Source organism: Callorhinus ursinus, unplaced genomic scaffold, assembly GCF_003265705.2.
Source record: "Callorhinus ursinus isolate GAN/ISIS: 27379988/994484 unplaced genomic scaffold, GSC_fseal_2.0 scaffold31, whole genome shotgun sequence".
NCBI classification, from domain to species: domain Eukaryota; kingdom Metazoa; phylum Chordata; class Mammalia; order Carnivora; family Otariidae; genus Callorhinus; species Callorhinus ursinus.
Window position 1 is genome coordinate 6512525 of NW_027397093.1, and position 18443 is coordinate 6530967.

The following is an 18443-nucleotide window of genomic DNA, read 5'->3' on the forward strand; positions in this document are numbered from 1 at the left end:
TTTTGTCTTCCCAAAATTTTACTAATAGCCTACTGCTGACCGGAAGTCATACTCATAACATGAATGGTCAAGTAACACACGATTTTGTATTGTTACACATATTATACACTGTATTCTTCTAACAAAGTAAGCTACAGAAAAAAAAATGTTATTAACCTATCAGGAAGAGAAAGAACATTTACAGTACTATACTGTATTTATAAAAAGAAAATCCACATATAAGTGGACCCACACAGTCTAAACCTGTGTGGTTCAAAGGTCAACTGTACGGTGCATAGTGGTGTTTTGTCTTTTTTTTTTCTTATATAGATTTATCAAGATGTATTTTTCTCATTTGGCTTTAAAAAATGTGGTTTCTGGGCTAACTTATCATTTCTATCATTTTTATTTATTTTCTATTTCATTAGTTTCACTTAATGTCTATTTGCTTTGTCCTTCCTTTACTTTTTATTGTTTGAAATTTTGTTTTAAAAAGAATACTGGGTTGCCTGGGTATTGCTCAGTCGGTTAAGCATCTGCTTTCGGCTCAGGTCATGATCCCAGGGTCCTGGGATCGAGTCCCGCATCGGGCTCCCTGCTCAGTGGGGAGTCGGCTTCTCCCTCTGCCTGCCGCTCCCCTTGCTTGTGCGCGCTCTTTCTCTCTCTCTCTCTGACAAATAAACAAATAAAATCTTTAAAAAAAAAAAAAAGATGAATACTTGGTTCAATTATTTTCAGTTCATGCTTTCAAAAATTTTTTTAATGAAAGTAAAGTATATGTCCCTTGAATATAACTTTAACTCTAGCCCATAGATTTTGGGACTACTTACTGTTGTTGAATTTAGTTTTTTAAATTACTACTAAGATTGTGCATTTTTTCATGTTTCAACACTATTGGACATCAGTATTCCTTCTTTTATGAATTTTTTCTTCTCATTCTCTATCCCATTTTTCCTAATTATTCATCAGTTTATTGTTTTTTCTCTTACGTGCTTTGCAAATAAATCAACATTTTACTTTTCATTTTACATTGGGTTTTACTTTTTGGCAGAGAAGTTTTATGCCTTTTTTGTGTGGTCTGATGTATCAATAATATTGTTTTGGGTTTTCTTCTCTGAGATCATTCTTAGATATCTCTTTTCCCCTCTGAGACTATAGAATCATCACTTATATTTTCTTCTGATTTTGATTTCTTTATGTAACTAAAAGAATCTGATTTTACTTTTCCTCTAAATGCTTAACCATTTACTTCATCATTAATAACTGAGCAATCATCATTTTCCTACTATTTTGGTATTCTATTTTTATCATGCATAGATGATACAAATGTGTACATATGCATCCTTGGACCCGTGTTTGGACTTTGTGGGTTTTCACATTGTCTCTATTCCAGTGTCACTAACATACTAATTAGGTCAGTTTTATAAAACCTTTTAACATAAGATGACCAAGTTCATTCTCATTTTTTATTTTTATTTTTTTTTTAAGATTTTATTTGAGAGAGAGAGTGTGCCTGAGCGGGGGTGGGGGTTGGGGGCAGAGGAGGGGCTAGGGGGAGAGAGAGAGAGAGAAGCAAACTCCATGCTGAGTGCAGAGCCCAATGAGGGGCTTTATCCCATGACCCAGAGATCGCGACCTGAGCTGACACCAAGAGTCACACGCCCAACTGACTGAGCCACCCAGGCTTCCCCATTCTCATTATTTTTAAATTTTTTTCACTGTTCTAGGATGTTTATTCTTCCCTAAGAGCTTAGGAATCACTTGATGAGGCCCTTATAGGACTTGGGATGGAGTCTTTGGCGAACTCACATCCCTCTCGGTGGGTGGATGGGGGTCATGCATCCGGGAGGCCAGGCATTGGACTGGCTCAAAACCCAGCCCTGGTTCTTCCCTCCTCTTCTTGCCCTGAGCCAGCCCTCCGGTCACAGAGTGCCCATGCTTGGCCCCAGGCTGCCGCCTGACCTTTCAGCCCTGGCCTGGGGCCAGCCACTCACACCTGAAACGCAGTGTTCAGGGAGATCATAAAAGGGCAGAAAGCCTGGTGGTAAAGACACAGCGCTACTTCCTCAGATCAAAGGGCCTGGAAACATCTTGAAAACACTTTATTCAGCCCTATAAACAGACTTACAAGTAGGAATTGAGGATTTCATTCCCTCAACTCTTTCATATATTTACTCCATTCATTCTGCCGATGTACTAAAAACTATGAAAAGTACCATTTTGCTCAGGAAGGGCCCGCATGAGTCCCTCTGGGACTCAAAAGTTGTTTGAGCCAGGCAGTCTGAGAGATTACACTGCTTAAGTAAGTGGAGGGCAAGGAGGCTACTATTCAATGTGTCACGGATACTGATGGGCTACCGATGCTGCAGTGACAACCCGCAAATCTCACTGGGACCCCAAGTGGTTGCAAGTGATCCCCCCTAGGTCCACAAGGGCAGTTGTGCTCCATGAATTTGCTCAGGTTTCCAGAATGCTGGATTGTAGAGTAACTTCATAGCCACCAGAGCCTTCTGTGATCACAGCGGCAGCATTTTTAAGAGGCCATTTGGGGATGTGCCCTGGTCCTCATCTGCGTCCTCCCAGAGGTGACACATGCCACAAGCCTGTCTTCATAAGGCCTCCCTCATTGAAATATTGGTGAAAAACAGTAGCATCTACAAAACACCTGCTATTAGCCATCCAGAGGCTTCAGCCACAGACGATTCCCCTGAACAATAGTGAGAGTCTGAGTAGCCTGGAGATTGCAGAAGGAGATGTCTCCCTATTCTCCCCGTTAACGGGTTTTAGACTTGCCTGCTCATTCTAATCCACTTATTGAGCATCTCGAATGCCCACTGCTGGAACACATTCTATAGCTTACCTCTAATGTTATGGATGTGCAGGGCTGCAGCATCTATGAAGGCATGACCAGCCATTTCCATCTGTGTATGTCAGTGCCTGACAAATATTTGAGGTATAAATTCATATTTTACTCCTGATAGATACCTGGTTTCTCTGCTCTTGTATATAAGATGTAGGTAACTTGAAAAGTGAAGCACACTATTAACCTTGGGTTAAGGACATGCAAAAGATAAGAGTGATGGAGAATGCCCTCGACGTAAGCAATTCCCTTTTATATCAAGGGAATTCAGAAGAAACCTGGGATCCTGAAAAAGCAAACATCAGAGGTCTCCCCACTGGCTGTTCATTGCGGGACGTGGGCTGGTGTGGTGCCAGGAGGGTTGAGAACCAGGGAGTAACTTGAGAATCTTCTGTTAAACTGAACAGGGCCTTCCTGCTGTGGTTGTCCCCTGTCCAAACAGGGAAGGATCCCAGTCTGCTCCCATGATGTCACCTGGCACTATGAGGGTCACAACATCTCCTGAGATCATAAGAATCACACAGTCCAGGCCTTACATGGCACCTAGGCTACTAAAGCAGGGACCATGGCTACTATGGTTGGGATGGGGCTGATAATGTTGAAGATCTGTGTTGACCTTTGCCCATGATAGAAGTACTTGCAAGGGAGGCCTCTACTTCAGGAATGGGCTCAGGCCTGAATTTTCTGAAATGCTTGCCTCAGTCCTCTGCATTAGTCAAGCTGTGTCTACAGAGCCCAAATGACCCTCCTTACTCGTTCTCGGTGCTGGAGAGCAAACCAGGCCCCTGTGGCCCCATGGTGCAGAGAGATCTGCCGCCTTTTCTATTTTGGGGTCTCAGCATTCCCAGCCTTCAACACCACAGAAGATTTCTTAGTGCTGCACTCTTTCCTTCTCTCTTGTCAAGAAATAGGCTTGGCTTAAGTGTCAGGATGGGTAGTGATCACTTTTAGAGGGTCTGCCCAAACCACCATGACCTTGCATGGATCCCAGTGGCCATACTGTCCTGGGCGGACCCACCCTCCAGATTTAGGTGACTGGACCAGAGGCGGGCATCTGAGACAGACTCATTTTCATAGGAGTTTTGAATTGCTATCAAGCAAGAGTTTCTAATCGCTGGGTGGCAATTTCTGTGACACACGTTTTGCCTTACAGGGGCAGTCAAGGGAGTGGGAAGAAGAGGAAGCTGGGGTGGAAAGGAGGAAGAGGGGAGGATGCAGAAGCCACGGAAACAGCAGACGCTGTCTCCCAGTCCTCCTTGGGCCAATTCACAACTCTCTGTTTTTAGAAGAAACGCTCCTATTTCGCTTAAAGCGCGATTCAGTTGTTCTTCATATTTGCAATTAAAAACAAACAAACAAACAAACAAACAAACAAACAAAAAGGTCTTTCTAAGCTCCCTCAGTGAGTGTGTCGAGGTGTGGCCTCTGTGCTGGAGAGTTGTTTGCCCTTACTGTGGAAGTGACTTATATTTCATAAGTTGCCAGGAACTGGGGAATTTTTTTAGTAACAGGAGAAAGATCGTGGCGAGAGCCTGAGCTGCGTGCTGGTGAGAGATGCGGTTTTGTTTTCAGGCCTGCTGTCCTATGTACAGGATGTGGCTGCAGGAGTGTTGGGCAGAGGACCTGGGGGACCCATTGAGGAAGGGCCAGAAAGGGCAGAGCTCATGGTCTCTGGGAACAAGGGAGAGAGTGGTTGGCTCTATGTCTAGGGGAAGGGCATGACCCCCTCCTATGAGCCTGTGCTTCACCCAGGTGTCATTCCAAATTCTTAAGCATAGGTTCATTTATATTTTGTGTTTCTTTTTTTTAATGTCAGAGAGAGAGAGAGAGTACAAGCAGGGGGAGTGGCAGGCAGAGAGAGAAGCAAGCTCCCCGCTGAGCAAGGAGCCCCACGATCCCAAGACCCTGGGATCATGACCTGAGCCAAAGGCAGATGCTTAACCGACTGAGCCACCCAGGCATCTCTCATTTACATTCTTTGTAATACTTGGTCATGATGAGCCCAAGGTGATGTATGGAACTGTTGAATCGCTATATTCTACACCTGAAACTAATATAACTCTGTATGCTAACGAACTGGAATTAAAATAAAAACTTAATTTAAAAAAAGAAGAAAAGAAAATACCAAAAAAAAGGCAGGGACCTGCCTTCTGGCCTCCCCCCACGGCTCTACGGAGAAGCCCTGGCCGGCAGAGGCGGTGCCATTTTATTGGGGCATTGGCAGCACATGGGCCTGGGTCCCCACTCGCTGGCCAGGCTCCCCGGCCGGCCCCCGCGGCTCAGAACTCGCAGACCACCAGGAGCGGCTCCCCGCAGGCCTTGTCGTTCCACTTGCCGTTGGTAAGGATCTCCACACAGTTCTCTGAGCCGCCGCTGTTGTTGGGTTCCCCTGGGGCCCAGTTGGAATAGACCAGGGGCTCCCCGGTGGGGTAGATGAACTGGCCCTCTGTCTTGATGTCAGTCATGCTCAGGAAAGCAGACTTGTTCTGAATGGTGGCCAGCTGCTGCAGGGCCTCGTTCTCAGCTGCAGAGCGCGGGGAGGCCATCTGTCCCCCTGCCTGCATACACACCTGCTGCGCATCCTCAAAACTCTTTTCAAAATCCCCTGTCTTGAAGATCTTCTCCCCAACAGCTCGGCCGTTGGGGAAGAGCTCCACTAAGAGAAGAGTTAGATGGGGGTTATGGCAGCATCTGGCCCCAGCTCAGGGGCTCTGAGATCTTTGTGCTCCAACTGGAGCCCCCCTCCCCCACCCAGGCCTCCCCGGTGGGGTATCAGGGCACCAGATAGACAAAAGTGAGGCACTTGGTTCCAGAGCAGCCCTGACTTCACAGTGCACACTGGGAGGAGGTCCTGTGGGCTGCAGTTACAGACGAGGACACTGGAGCTCAGGGAGGTTAAGTAAGAGGCCCAAAGTCACAGGCCCGCCAAATGTAGGGTTAGGATTAAATCTTGTTTGCTGGGACACTAGAGCTAGAACCTGCTCTTCCTACTTCACCCCACGTTGTGTGCTGGGGTCAGTGGGGATTGGAATGACTTTGGCCGGGGAGATGTCAGTGTGGCGGTTGGGGCAGTTTCTGAGAGTATGAAAATCAGACCCTGCATAAGAGCAGGTCTGTGGGGTTGCTGTGTGGTGGGTGGGGGCAAGGGGGGCATCCGAGAGCCTCGATGTGCTAATCCTGCCCTCACTGCAGACCCATGTTGGCCCCTTGGTACCCATGTGCGTGATGCCCCAGCAGTCAGCCTCCCCGGGGAGCTGGGGGGCGGGTACAGGCACCTGAGCGGTGGCAGGGGGAGGGGACAGGTTCTGGGAGAGCCCTATTTGGGAATCAGCCAGGGGTTCCACCCCAACCTGGCAATGGCTGTCTAGGTGGGCAAAGGAAAGTCACTTCCCTTTTCAGGGCTTCTAATTCCTCATCTCTAAAGTGGGGGCACACTTCATAAAAGCATCACCCATGGGGCATATCAAGTATCTCTTTTTAGTCCATCCCATTCGCATTCCTTTGGCTTTTGGGCTCAGGCATGGAAATCCTCAGGGCTCCCGAGAGGGCTGTGCCCTGGCCTCCCTGGGCTGGTTAGGCTCAGGCTGCCCCAGTCCCACTGCCCTCCTCTGAGGAGCTTCAACACGGGCTCGGGGGACAGATGCTCCATAGGCTCAGGATGGCACTTGAAGCAGCCCTAGACGGGGCCTGTGTGGGGCTTCATGTTATGTCCCTGCATCTGGGTGCATACACACGTGCATACACGAACATGTCCGTGTATTCGTGCGAAGGTACACGGCAGCACCCACCATCCAGATACGTGTGCGTACCTACGTGTGCGTACCTCTGGTTGTGCTCATGTACGTTATGGTGCGGGGTGAGTACACCCACGTGGCCGGGGCCTGTGGACACGTTCCACTTTGTGTGCAGCAGTGGGCATAGGAGTGAGTGAATGCATGGGCAAATATGTTTGTGGAGGGAGGAAGACATACCCAATACCTGAAACTCTCCTCCTTGCTACTTAGGTACTTAGGGGACAACCCTGTGTCTTACCCAGTCAGGCCCCTTTATGCTCTACTCCTTCAGAAAACTCTTTTTTTTTTTTTTTTTTGGATCAGGGAGATTGGATGAGTGATGCAGACTCAGTGCTGAAGTCAGGGAGAGCAGATGAGCAGGAGGGGCGGTCAAGGACTGAGGTGGAGATTCCGAAGGGCACAGGGCACTCAGGCTTGCACTCCTAGGGGCCCTTGCCTCGGCAGCGTTCCAGGGTTAGGGAAGACTCTCTGCTTGAAACACCCGGGGAGGTGCAGGGAGAGTACTGGCTGGAGCCCAGAGGCAGCCAGCCGCCTGCCAGAACCATGAGCATGTCCAGGGTGAGGTACTTGATTGGCCACACGGCAAGGCCAGGCCCCCACAGCCTTGAACCCCAAGGGCAGCATCCGAGCCGCAGCTCTCAGGACAGTGTCTGGATTCTCTGCTGCCTTGGGCCGTGAAGCAACGTCTCTGGGCACTCACACACAGGGCCCTACAGATGTTAGGAACACATCCCGGGCTGCGTGTCTGCTGTCTATCACAGGGACCAACACGGGGTAGGCAGGGTTTAGGACACTGACTGGGTCACAGGTGGCTGTGATGTTGGGGGCATCCTAGAGCCTGATAATGTCTACCATACTTCCGTCACCCCATTAAACCGGCGATAGGGCCCCATCCTCCTATTTGCCTCTTGTATCTACTTGCAGATCCTGAAGTATGCTCTGTCCCAGCCCTATTCTCAGCCCCAGACCTTGCCCCAGAGCCAGGTCCAGCCCTAAATATGGTCCCAACCCATTCTAATCCTAGACCCAAGCCCAGCCAATGCCAAACCAAGGCCCAGATCCAGTGGGGGGCCTAGCCTTGGTGCCTGGCTCCGTTCAGGCCCAGGAACTTACCTTTCCTATACTGAGAGAAGGCATTCTGGAGGTGTTGTACCTGTCCATGTAAGGCCTCCACCTGCCGCCTCAGAGCAGTGATGTCTGCCGAAGAGAAAGGCCGAGGGAAGGTAAGCCCAGCATAGCCTGGGATCAGCTCAGAGCCTAGGCCTCAAGGGAAGGGTGCCCAGCTGCAGGCACATACTTGGGGTGGGCTAAGATAACTGGCCCCTGTTGCTCCCAGATTTCCCGTGGTTCTGCTATGAACAAGTGTCCCACAAGCAGGTGCCTGCATCTCACGGACACTAACCACATGACATTTGAACTCCAAATTCTGGGGATCCCATAGCACCTCCTTTTGGGGGGATAGGAATACTTCCCATCCATTGGGTTATTTGATACTCAAACTATGTTTTGAATCGGGAAGAGGGCTATGATTTCCCCAGTGATCAGATGGAAAAGCCACCCAGGGTTGTCCTCCAGTAAGTCTAAAACCAGAGCCTAATTCTCCTGCCTTCCTGCCTGTTAGCTTTCCTGCTTCCCACCACTCCCCATGATTAATGGGGCCGAAGTCTGAGAGGATAGGCTGTCCTGATAGATAAGAGCACCACCTTCCTCCCCCTGTCCCCACCCTGTGGGGACTCCCAAATCTGGCAGATGCCACCTTACCTGGAAGCCCACTCTCTCCCTTCGTTCCTTTTTCCCCAGGAGCACCTCTGTCCCCCTTCAGTCCCGGGGGCCCTTTGGCACCTGGAGGTCCCGGTGGACCCATGGCTCCAGCAGGTCCTGGGATCACAGAAGAAGAGCTGGGTGAGCTCTGTACACGTTTTCCAGCATTTTCAGCCTCCCAGTACATGGACCGTCCAACTGGCCTACGGTCCCCCTTCCCCTATACAGACTGTTCCCAGAACTCAGCCGTGCACCCTCTCCGCACGCTGACTGTCCCATCACCCAAAGACCCACCTCTCCGGGACATCGACTAGCCCTGTTGCTCACGTGTCACTCTCCCTCCACGCAGACGGCTCCCAGAGCCCAGCAGTCACCCTCCTTGGACATAGACTCTCCCTCCACCGCCCTGTCACACCAGCTCTGACGTGACGAGTGGCAGTGGTGGAGAGATGGCCATTGGCAGCACCAGGAGGACACAGGGGAACCGGAGCCCGGCCCTGGTTCCTCCCATCACTCACCTGCTGCCCCGGCATTCCCAGGGGCTCCACGCTCACCCGGGGCACCTCTCTCTCCTTTAACACCTGTGGGACCTTGTGTCCCCGCAGAGCCTGGCTTGCCGGCCACACCCGCTTCTCCTGAGGAAGGAACCAATTGGGACAAATGTTGCTGAAAGTGTGTTCAGTCCTGGAGTTTTCACCCACCGCTCCAGGGGGAGAGAGACAACTGGGGAGAAGGTGCCCCTTACGGGGCTTCCTCCAGGGAGGCGAACAGGAAAACGCCACCAGTGTGGGAATGGGGGGGGAGGAAGGGGCCACGATGCGGCCTACCCAGCGCTGGCCGTCTGGGCTTTTCCTGGCCCTCTGAGCTTGCTGCCTGAGGTCCCATCCCGGACTGCCACCGTACTCCTCCCCTCTCCCTCCCAGACCGGCCGCGTACCGACCACCTACCTTTGGGCCCGGCCTCTCCTTTAGGGCCAGGTGGGCCTTCAGGACCTATGTTCCCCTGCTTCCCTGATGGACCCTCTCTGCCAGCTGAACCAGGCACGCCTCGAGGTCCCGGAGGTCCTAGGGCAAAGGACCAGCCTGGTCAGGGGCGCTAAACCTTGTTGGCGGGGGGGGCACATGAAAAGGCAAGAGCAATGATAGAGGTGAGAGAGGCAGCAGTAGTATTTCCCAGGCGTCTCTGAGATAACCCAGTGCCGCCTTCACAACAACCTTCTTCCTTCTCCCCGGGATGGAATCTGTGCATGTCCACCGGTAAATCCCAGGGACGGCAGCAGCACCTGCAGACAGCCGAACTCCGTGCCCAGCCGCTCACCAGATGGTCCAGAGTCTCCCTTTGGTCCAGGCTCTCCCTCAGAGCCATTGTCCCCTTTGGGCCCAACGGGGCCAGCTGGTCCAGGCATCCCGGCTCTCCCTACAGCTCCTGGCAAACCTGTAGCGGCAGAAGAAATGGGTATAAACCTGGCCTTGGGCCCAGGAGGAGCCAGGTGCCTCTAATGTCAGGCCCCTTGCACACCTTCAAGGTTCTACTTGAAGAGACATTCCATCTCCACACTCGGTCCAGTGGTGATCCAGGAAATGGGTGTCCCCATCCCCATTTTACAGGTGAGAAAACAGGCCAGCCAGAGTTGGCTGTGGATTCAAGCCAAGACCCATCTGACTTGGCTTGTCCACGGTATTTACAGCCAGCAATCTGTAAGCATTTACCCTTGATCATGGACTCCTTGTTTTCCCCTTCCCAGAACCAAAGTTTCTATCAGAAATGACAGCTGGCACTAATCATCAGGGAACTGCAAATCAAAACCACAATGAGATACCACCTCACTCCTGTTAGAATGGTTATTATCAAAAAAGACAAGCGATAACAAGCGTTGGCCAGGATGTGGAGAAAAGGAAACCCCTGTGCACTGTTGGTGGGAACGTAAATCGGTGCAGCCACTGTGGGAAACAGAATGAAGGTTCCTCAAAAAATTAAAGGTAGAATTACTATATGATCCAGCAATTCCCCTTCTGGGTATTTATCTAAAGGAAGCAAGAACACTAATTCAAAAAGATATCTGCACCCCCATGTTCATTGCGGCATTGTTTACAGTAGCCAAGACATGGAGACAGCTTAGAGCCTAGGCGTCCACTGATGAATGAATGGATGGAGAAAATGCAGGTGTATATATGATGGAATATTCCTCAGCCATAACAAAGAACAAAATCTTGCCATTTGCAACAACATGGATGGACTTTGGGGGCATTACGCTAGATGAAATTAAGTCAGACAGAGAAAGACAAATCCCATATGATCTCATTTATATGTGGCGTCTAAACAGACAAGCTAACCAACAAACAAAAACAACAAACTCACAGATACAGAGAACAGATTGGTGATTGCCAGAGATGGGCTTGGGAAGTGGACAGAATGGCTCACGGTGGTCAAAAGATACAAATGTCCAGTTGTAAAATAAGTTCTGGGGTTGTCATGTACAGCATGGCAACTAGGGTTAATAACTCTGTATTGTATAGTGAAAGTTGCTCAGAGAGTAGATCTTTTTTCTTTTTCTTTCTTTCTTTCTTTTTTTTTTTTGTGAGTAAAGCAATAGAAGTTTATTAAGCAAGGATACAGAAAAAAGCTCTCAGGAGTGAGACGGGTCCCGCCACTGAGGGCATTTAGGGTTGGTCTTTTATAGACAGATAACCAGGGACCTTAAATCCTTTTATCCTCTCTATATCAGCATTGAGCAAGGACTAGTGCTAACACCTTCAATGGCTTATTTCCTTCTGGTTATTCTTTGTTGGTCACAGGTGATTATCATAAAAAAGACACCCACCGCACATGCTGCGGGGTCACAGGGCAACTGTAGGAAAGGGGACCCCTGGAATTTAATTCAGGGCCCCTCTGAGAGTTGGAGAGATCGGGGATTCTCCAAGATGCTGACACCCTGAATACCACCCTTCTTCTGAGTTCCCTTCTAGGTGGCCTTCCCCAAGCCCCAGGCCATTCACGTTGGGAGCCACTTTCTGTCTGTAAAGGATGGACAGATAGATACTCACTTGTCCCTTACCCTACAAAGCCTGGAGATGTTACCCATTCTTGCTAGCTTAAATGTTGTTAGTTTCCTTCCTCTCCAACAAAATGCAAACTCCTGAACGATAAAGAGCACAGTAGATCCCACCATAGCCGTAGCCCAGCGCCTGTGGGTCCCTTGTCTTAGTTGTTGGTTCACTGAATGCTGACGCCTTGCCACTGAGACTCAAATAATTCCCTTAATAATCAGTACCTTTGGGAACCTCAGGAGAATTCACCTGATCGGGCCAGCAGGAACATGCACCTTGATCTTGACAACTTAACAAAAAAGTAAAACCTTGGCTCAGTTATTCAACACTGTGTGGTCGATACTATTCCCATTTATAGATGCGCACCCTGAGACTCGGGGACACTGGCTTGTCCCAAGGTGGGTCCCTGCTGTGGAGATGGAGCTAGCTGTCTGGCACAGATCTGTCTGATGCACAAGGCCGTGTCTTTTCCCCTCCACATTGGGTGTCATTTGGCCTTTCTGCGTCACCATGTTCTCACCCGCCAAATGTGAGTCATATGTTGTTCCTTGTGAAATATTTGGTAGGGTTAAATGAATTACTCAGTGATGCCCAAGCACAAGGCTGGAGAAAGAAATGTGAGCTCCCTTTCATTCTCTCTGTAAGGTATTAAGGTAAATCCTTTTGATCAGACCTAAGTCTGGGGCCACCGAGCCTCCTTCTTTCCCATTCTTCATGCAGTATTAAAAATATTTATCGGGCGCCTGGGTGGCTCAGTTGGTTAAGAGACTGCCTTCGGCTCAGGTCATGATCCTGGAGTCCCGGGATCGAGTCCCGCGTTGGGCTCCCTGCTCAGCGGGGAGTCTGCTTCTCCCTCTGACCCTCTTCCCTCTCGTGCTCTCTGTCTCTCATTCTCTCTCTCTCAAATAAATAAATAAAAATCTTTAAAATAAATAAATAAATAGATAGATAGATAAATAAATAGATAAATAAATAAAAATATTTATCTCCCTGCACAGACACCATTTAATCTGGAGGATCAACTGTTAAGTCCCTGGAGCCGGGTTCTGGAGAACCACAAATTCCATGTCCCCACTATTTCCTCATTCTTGGGGTGGGAGGAATCAGAAGAACCCAGGGGAGGAATCAGGGCAACTGGTAATGGAGGGAGGCGCCTCGGGGCTCAGAACAGCCGGTCATTTTTCAACTGGTAAAGCAGCATTTCAGAAGGACCGAATGTCTCAGGGAAACCCACCCCCTGAGGAGGAAGAAGTCCACCTCTGAGCCTTCCACAGCAGAACATCCAGCGTTTCTGGGTTGGTTACAATTCCAACGCCCACCCCATTCCACCAGGACGAGCCCATGGTCCCAGCTCTACCTGGATCCCCCTTCTCGCCTCGGGGGCCATCTCTTCCATCCCGTCCATCACGACCGGGCAGGCCATTCTCCACAGGGCTACACATGACCAGGGCGCAAGTGCTGGCCACTGTTCTCTGGGAATAGGTCTTCATTTCTGCTCCCAGTGACCTCAGGGGCTGTGTGAGCAGGATCAGCATGGAGAAAGGAAGGAGAAGCATGGCCTAGGCAGATGAACAGAAAGAGAAAGGACATGCTCTTGGTCCTAGGACATGGGTTAGGGCTTGGCCTGGCTCCTGAAGGTCAGGAGAAGCACCTCTCCACAACCCCCCTCCCTCCTGTGGGGCTGAGAGCAGCAGAGCTCTCAAAGCAGTGGAGGGACCAGGTGGGCATATGGTCTGGCCTGGGAGAGCACGAATTGGAACTCCTGACATGAGTTGACAGCATTACCCACCTACTCTCAGATGCCCCTTATTGTCCTTTCTTGTGCCTTCCCTGGGCACTGCCTTCGGCACCGGGGCTAGGATGTAGAACTCCTCTCTGAAGCCCTGAAGTCATGATTCCTCACTGAAGTCATGATTCATGAAACCATGAATCAGGAAGGATTCATTGGGTAGTTCTGGAAAGAAACTTTACCCTCACCGGACCTCCTTCTCCCTGCCTGTATTATTAAGGTGGGTGGCTTAGCTCCAACAAGGCAAACCCGTTCCCTCTCACTTGCTGCCTTGGATGGACTAGCACTTGTGTTGTCTGCAGCACTATTCTGAAAAGGAGTCAGAGTCTTGGATGCTTAGTGATGTCTGTCCGGAGCACAGGATGGGTATGTGGTTGCATGTTTTCCAGCTGATTAGCCATCCCTGGACTAGACACTGTCTCCATAAGGAAATTCCCACAGAGAAACCAGGTGAAAGTTCTCAGAGATATGAAGTTAGCAGCTGGAGAGCCCCTGAGACACGTAGTATTCTGCTCCAACAACCTAAGAGAACTTAAAAGAAAGGCCTCAGGGTGGAAGGGGACGTGTGAGATGGGTTCAGTCAGGGGAAGGCTAGTTTGGGGATAAGAAAGAGCAGGTGTCCAGTAGGGCATCCAGTTACCAACTGACTGGGACTTAGGGACTAAGTGAGACCAGGGCCAGTACAGGGCCTGAGTCACCTCCAATATTGGGCATCTTTCCTCTCTCAGAGAGAAACTGTAAAGTTATGAGCATGGAAAGAGCTTGTGGGAGTTCCAGAGACTAGGAACAAAGCCTGGGGGACATGTGCAAAGGAGGAGGGGGTCACCAGGCCTTCGCTGGACTTGTGGCAAAAGCTCGGTCATGAGCACCCAAGGACCCAGGCCGGAGCAAGGGCATCGTCCACTTGTCGGCAGCTACCTCAACTCTGGGGCCCTGCACCCCAAATCTGGGGAAGAACAAAAGGCAACAGGCATTCTGCCCAGCAGCTCAAGATGCCATAGAAGGCCCCACAGTCCACTGTAGCAGGAAGTGGCCTCGAAGAGAGCTAACTCACAGGTTTTCAGACCTACGGTTCAGATGAGGCGTTTTAGCTGGGGCTACATTGGGAGTGGGCAGAGCCACAGCCCCCTCAACCCACAGTGTTCACGCCAATCTTCCAGATTCAGATTTTATTGAGAAAAATGACTCCCTTGAAAATTAGTGACCTAGTCCAGTAAGGCTATTTTTTAAAGGAAACATTTGACTGAATGTCTCAGGGAAACCCACCCCCTGAGGGGGAAGAAGTCCACCTCTGAGCCTTCCACAGCTGTGGAAGGTGGACTTCTTCTGCCATGAGAGAAGCATGAATGTCCATGTTCCACAGGCAGCTGGTATGTGGATGAGCTTAGAACCCAGACTCGTGAAGGCTTGGTCTGTTTCTCTTCTACCAGCCTTCTTTCTGAAGAAATCGGGAATGGAGAGGAACTAAGAGAGAAGTTGAAATTGCATTTTCCACTGGGGCTTCCAGACAATGGTGTCTGGGGTCTGGGTGGGTGTCATCCAAGTGATCCACCCTCCCCCAGCCCAGAGGGCATAGGGAGCGGTGAGGGGCAGAAGAGCACTCCTCATTAGCCCACTCTGCCCCCCCACCCTTCAACCTCCTAGACCAGAATAGCTACCCAGAAAAAAAAAAAAAAAAAAAGAATAGCTACCCAGATCCTGCCTTCGCAGCACCAGTAGGATAAAGCAGCCATATGGGCAGAGAGATATTCACCAGGCACTGGGAAAACAAAATGAGGGCAAAGGACAGAAACACTCACGGTTGCTTCTTCTGGGACTCTAGGATCTCCAGTCCAGCTAGCCTTTCCTTGGCAGGCACTGGCTATTTATGCCTACCTTGTAACTCGAGTGGCCCAGCCCTGTTCTTCTAAGAGCTCTTTCCTTGTTGACTTACTCTCACCCCCACCTGCATTCTGGAAACCTGCCACTGATAATCATATCACTACACACATATTGCCCTAGAGTTTGTAGAACTCTCAGTCTGTGATCTCACCGGTACCCCCCTGAGGCCCTGTGAGTTAAGTGGCATCATCAGTGTCTGTATTTTATAGATGTCCAAAAATCTGAGCTCCAGAGAAGACTGGCAAGTTGCACAATGATCTACACCTATTGCAAATGCAACCTACATCTGCGGATTCCAAGATCCAGGACCTGCTATGCCCACTTCTCTCCCCCCTTCACCTCAACGTCACTGCCCAGATATTGGGAAAGAGCTGGGCGTTCCTCGGCATATCCGGGCAGAGGTGGGGCAAGTGGAGAAGCTGTGGAAGCTGTAGCCTGTGGGAGCAGTGGCTAGGGGAACCGGCACCTGGCAGGGTCACTCTTTTATTTCCTGCTTTAGATCTCAGAGAGACCTCCACTTGCCTTTTATGGGAGGGACTTCCCTTAACCTCCTGGCCCTCACCTCTTATCTTCTTAGCTGAAGTTTGCCCTGTGCATGACTCAGGCAACCAGTTTGGACCCCTGAGCTGCTGATACACTTCGGCAGCCATCCCCAAGGAGAATCTAACTTCCAACTACTGTAAGACAGTTGCCCACCCTCTTGCCTTTACTATCAAAGGTAATCTCTGTTTGCTTCTAGATTCTTGTGGCTTTATCTCTTGCAAAGATTCTCTGCCTAGTTCCACATACCAGCAGCCCCATGTCTCCAAGCTTCTCTTCTGGCCACTCCACTGGTGGTGCCAATTTGTTCTTGGCTTTTGATGCTCCTTGTGGCATCCCCTTGTGTATTGTAGAATCTATAATGCCTCAATTCATAGGGAAAGGTCTTCTGTCTCCCATACGGCAGTTTTTTTGAAGCAGGATCCATAGTAGAGCCACCTGGGCCCCAAATGACAGAGTTCTTTCATCATTAACACACAGCCCTCCCCATTCTAGGATGTTCATGTTTCTCCTAGAGATCTAGGTCAGCATGGAATTCCATTTCTTTCCCCAAATTTGGAAGTTTTCCATCATTATTTCTTTAAATAGACTTTCTTGGCCTAACTCTCTTCTCCTTCTGGGATTCCTCCAATGCATATATTATTTCTTTTGATGATGTCCCATAAATCCTAGAGGCTTACTTTACTTTTTTTTTTCCTTCTCTGACTGGATAATTTCAAAAGATCCACCTTCAAGTTCACTGATTTATTCTTCTGCTTAGTCAAGTTTTTTGTTGACTCTCTCTTGAATTTTTCAGATCAGCCATTGTATTCTTCAGCTCTAGGATTTGATTATTGTTGTTTTGATCTGACTGCAAATCAAGGACAACAAAAGCAAAAATAAACAATTGGGACTACATCAAACTAAAAAGCTTCTGCATAGCGAAAGAAACGATCAACAAAACTAAAAGACAGCTGGGATGCCTGGGTGGCTCAGTTGTTAAGCTTGTCTGCCTTCAGCTCAGGTCATGCTCCCAGGGTCCTGGGATCGAGCCCCACATTGGGGTCCCTGCTCCATGGGAAGCCTGCTTCTCCCTCTCCCACTCCCCCTGCTTGTGTTCCCTCTCTCTCTATGTCTCTCTCTGTCAAATAAATGAATAAAATCACGGGATGCCTGGGTGGCTCAGTCGGTTGGGTGTCTGCTTTCAGCTCAGGTCATGACCCCAGTGCCCTGGGATCGAGCGCCGCATCGGGCCCCTTGCTCAGCAGGGAACCTGCTTCTCCCTCTGCCTGCAGCTCCCCCTGCTTGTACTCTCGCTCACTCTCTCTCACCCACGCTCTCTCTCTCTAACAAATAAATAAATAAAATCTTAAAAAAACAAAATAAAAAAATAAATGAATAAAATCTTAAAAAAAAAACAAACTAAAAGACAACCTACTGAATAGGAAAGGATATTTGCGTATGATGTATCTGATAAGGGGTTAATATCCAAAATAAATAAATAACTCATACAACTCCATAACAAAAAAACCAACAATCCAATTAAAAATATGGGCAGAGGATCTGAATAGACATTTTTCCAAAGATGAAGTACAGATGGCCAACAAGCACATGAAAAGATGCTCAACATCACTAATCATTAGGGAAAGGCATATCAAAACCACAATGAGATACCACCTCACACCAGTCAGAATGGCTAAAATTAACAAGTCAGGAAACAACAGATGTTGGCGAGGATGCAGAGAAAGGGCAACCCTCTTACACTGTTGGTGGGAATGCAAGCTGGTGCAGCCACTCTGGAAAACAGTACGGAAGTTCCTCAAAAGGTTGAAAATAGAGCTACCCTATGACCCAGCAATTGCACTACTGGGTATTTACCCCAAAAATACAAATGGAGCTATCCAAAGGGGACATCTGCACCCTAATGTTTATAGCAGCAATGTCCACAATAGCCAAACTATGGAAAGAGACCAGATGTCCATCGACAGATGAATGGATAAAGACGATGTGGTATATATACACAATGGAATATTACGCAGCCATCAAAAAAATGAAATCTTGCCATTTGCAACAACATGGATGGAACTAGAGGCATTATGCTAAGCAAAATAAGTCAATCAGAGAAAAACAATTATCATATGATCTCACTGATATGTGAAATTTAAGAAACAATACAGAAGATCATAGGGGAAGAGAGGAAAAAATAAAACAAGATGAAATCAGAGAGAAAGACAAACCATAAGAGACTCTTAAGCATAGGAAACAAACTGAGGGCTGCTGGAGGGGAGGGGGGTGGGGAGGATGTGATAACTGGGTGATGGGCATTAAGGAGGGCACGTGATGTAATGAGCACTGGGTGTTACATGCAACTGATGAGTCACTGACCTCTACCTCTGAAACCAATAATATATGTCAATTGAATTTAAATTAAGAAAAAAAAACAGAAACAAACACACAAAAAGCATCAAAAAAGAATTTATTAATATTTTTCAAAGAGGAACTGGACCCTAGAAGAGAATAAAAGTACTCAATTATTAATGACTGCAAATACTTATTCTTTGGAACTCTGTGTTTTCTCATTGTTGCAACAGGAGAATTAGTTTCTTGTCTTACAGCAACATGTAACTTTCCCAGAAGTGAAAACCTCCTATAACCCTAAGTCCTAAGAAGTTTAGTAATTCATCTTCAGGGTTTGCACGAGTAATCTATTTTCTGGAATTATTTTGTTTACTGCTTATCTTATTACTTATGTTTAATGGGTACAGGTGTATAATTTATCTCCTTATGTAGATTACAGTTTCAGTGATAGAGTA

At 48.7% G+C, this 18443-nt stretch overlaps 1 protein-coding gene across 1 annotated transcript; it reads right to left on the minus strand.

Moving 5' to 3' along the window:
- SFTPD (surfactant protein D) lies at positions 1 to 15256 on the minus strand. Its single transcript, XM_025850366.2, has 8 exons — positions 15030 to 15256; positions 12799 to 13000; positions 9712 to 9828; positions 9342 to 9458; positions 8913 to 9029; positions 8395 to 8511; positions 7747 to 7830; positions 1 to 5495 (listed from the first exon to the last, which is right to left on the minus strand). The coding sequence occupies exons 2-8, from the start codon at positions 12995 to 12997 to the stop codon at positions 5119 to 5121; spliced, it is 1128 nt and encodes a 375-aa protein (XP_025706151.1). The 5' UTR covers positions 12998 to 13000; positions 15030 to 15256; the 3' UTR covers positions 1 to 5118.
- Positions 15257 to 18443: the final 3187 nt, after the last annotated feature.

Excerpts from the sequence above, each read along its gene's own strand:
- SFTPD (XM_025850366.2), bottom strand. The coding sequence starts at position 12,997 with ATGCTTCTCCTTCCTTTCTCCATGCTGATCCTGCTCACACAGCCCCTG. Across the intron at positions 9,829-12,798 it reads AGGCGAGAAGGGGGATCCAG|GTTTGCCAGGAGCTGTAGGG; the intron begins GTAGAGCTGGGA and ends CTGCCGCTACAG. Across the intron at positions 7,831-8,394 it reads GGGAGAGAGTGGGCTTCCAG|ACATCACTGCTCTGAGGCGG; the intron begins GTAAGGTGGCAT and ends TCTCTTCGGCAG.